Source organism: Babylonia areolata, chromosome 1 (assembly GCF_041734735.1).
Source record: "Babylonia areolata isolate BAREFJ2019XMU chromosome 1, ASM4173473v1, whole genome shotgun sequence".
NCBI classification, from domain to species: Eukaryota; Metazoa; Mollusca; class Gastropoda; order Neogastropoda; family Buccinidae; genus Babylonia; species Babylonia areolata.
The window spans coordinates 64,080,119-64,081,808 of NC_134876.1; the positions used below are offsets into that span (position 1 = coordinate 64,080,119).

Consider the following 1,690-nt stretch of genomic DNA (forward strand, 5'->3'; position numbering starts at 1 on the left):
CGGCCCCTGAAAATTATTTCAACAATATCATTCCAAGTTAATCAAGTTGATCAAAGGAATGCCAAATGCAAGAGTATACACGTGAATTAAATACTTAGTCACTCAAAACACGTCATTCGAATCACATTGACTGATTACTGGTTTGTGTTAGGAGTTCAAGCCTGGACCAGAAATTACGAATGGAATCTTACAGGCTGTTTCTCTTTTTTTTCTTTTTTTTTTTTAATTCTCTCAAGAAAAATTATTTCAATCCGCATTCTTGTGTGTGTGTGTGTGTGTGTGTGTGTGTGTGTGTGTGTGTGTGTGTGTGTGTGTGTGTGTGTGTGTGTGTGTGTGTGTCTGTCTGTCTGTCTGTCTGTGTCTGTGTCTCTGTGTGTCTGTGTGTGTGTCTGTGTCTGTCTGTCTGTCTGTGTCTGTGTCTGTGTGTGTCTCTGTGTGTGTCTCTGTGTGTCTGTGTGCGTGTGTGTGGAGGCAGGGGGGGCGTGTGGTTGCAGGCAGGATGGTTTTTCCGGTGTCTACGCTGATTGTCTTTGTCCTGGTCTTCTGCTGCAATGGTAAGAGACTCGGATAACTGTCCTTGTTTGTCATAACATGCATGCAATACTACTCTGTGTGTGTGTGTGTGTGTGTGTGTGTGTGTGTGTGTGTGTGTGTGTGTGATATTAGACATGTGTGTGTGTGTGTGTGTGTGTGTGTGTGTGTGTGTGTGTGTGTTTGTAATATTAGACGTGTGTGTGTGTGTGTGTAACATTAGACATGTGTGTGTGTGTGTGTGTGTGTGTATGTGTGTGTAATATTAGACGTGTGTGTGTGTGTGTGTGTGTGTGTGTGTGTGTAATATTAGACGTGTGTGTGTGTGTGTGTGTGTGTGTGTGTGTGTGTGTGTGTGTGTGTGTGTGTGTGTGTGTGTGTGTATGTGTGATATTAGACGTGTGTGTGTGTGTGTGTGTGTGTGTGTGTGTGTGTGTGTGTGTAATATTAGACGTGTGTGTGTGTGTGTGTGTGTGTGTGTGATATTGGACGTGTGTGCGTGTGTGTGTGTGTGTGCGTGTGTGTGCGTGTGTGTGTGTGTGTGTGTGTGTGTGTGTGTGTGAGAGTGTGTAATATTAGACGTGTGTGTGTGTGTGCGTGTGTGTGTGTAATATTAGACGTGTGTGTGTGTGTGTGTGTGTGTGTGTGTGTGTGTGTGTGTGTGTGTGTGTGTGTGTGTGTGTGTGTGTGTGTGTGTGTGTGTGTGTGTGATATTAGACGTGTGTGTGTGTGTGCGCGCGCGAGGGCGCGCGCGCGCGCGCGTGTGCGACGAGTGTGTTGTGGGCTGTTGCGTTTTTTACCTTTTGCAATGTTGTGGACATTTTATGAGCCAGCTGTTTGTTTTCAATCGTTTACGATTGGCTTTGTTAGTTTTAGTCACACATAATTATACCGTTTATCGACCGGAGAACGTTTCTGTGAAGAGTGCCCTTATGCATGCCGGTACTGGACGACTAATGCCGGCATGATTATGCTGATTAAGTTGTTCTCTCTGTATCTCTCTCTGTTTATCTCTCTCTCTCTCTTTCTCTCTCTCTTTCTCTCTCTCTTGTCTCTCTGTCTGTCTGTAATTTCTCTTAATGAGATGATAAAGTTATTATTTTATCTTATCTTATCTTATCTTACGTCTGTCTGTCTGTCTGTCTCTGCACACAATGGG

At 44.3% G+C, this 1,690-nt stretch overlaps 1 protein-coding gene across 1 annotated transcript in view; it reads left to right on the forward strand.

Annotated features, from left to right (window-relative positions):
• Positions 1-478: 478 nt before the first annotated feature.
• Positions 479-1,690, forward strand: part of LOC143285847 (uncharacterized) — a 28,570-nt gene continuing 27,358 nt past the window's right edge. The window contains exon 1 of the mRNA XM_076593319.1: positions 479-554. Within this exon, the coding sequence (XP_076449434.1) occupies positions 500-554 (55 nt within the window). The 5' untranslated portion in view covers positions 479-499. The remainder of the gene's footprint in view (positions 555-1,690) is intronic.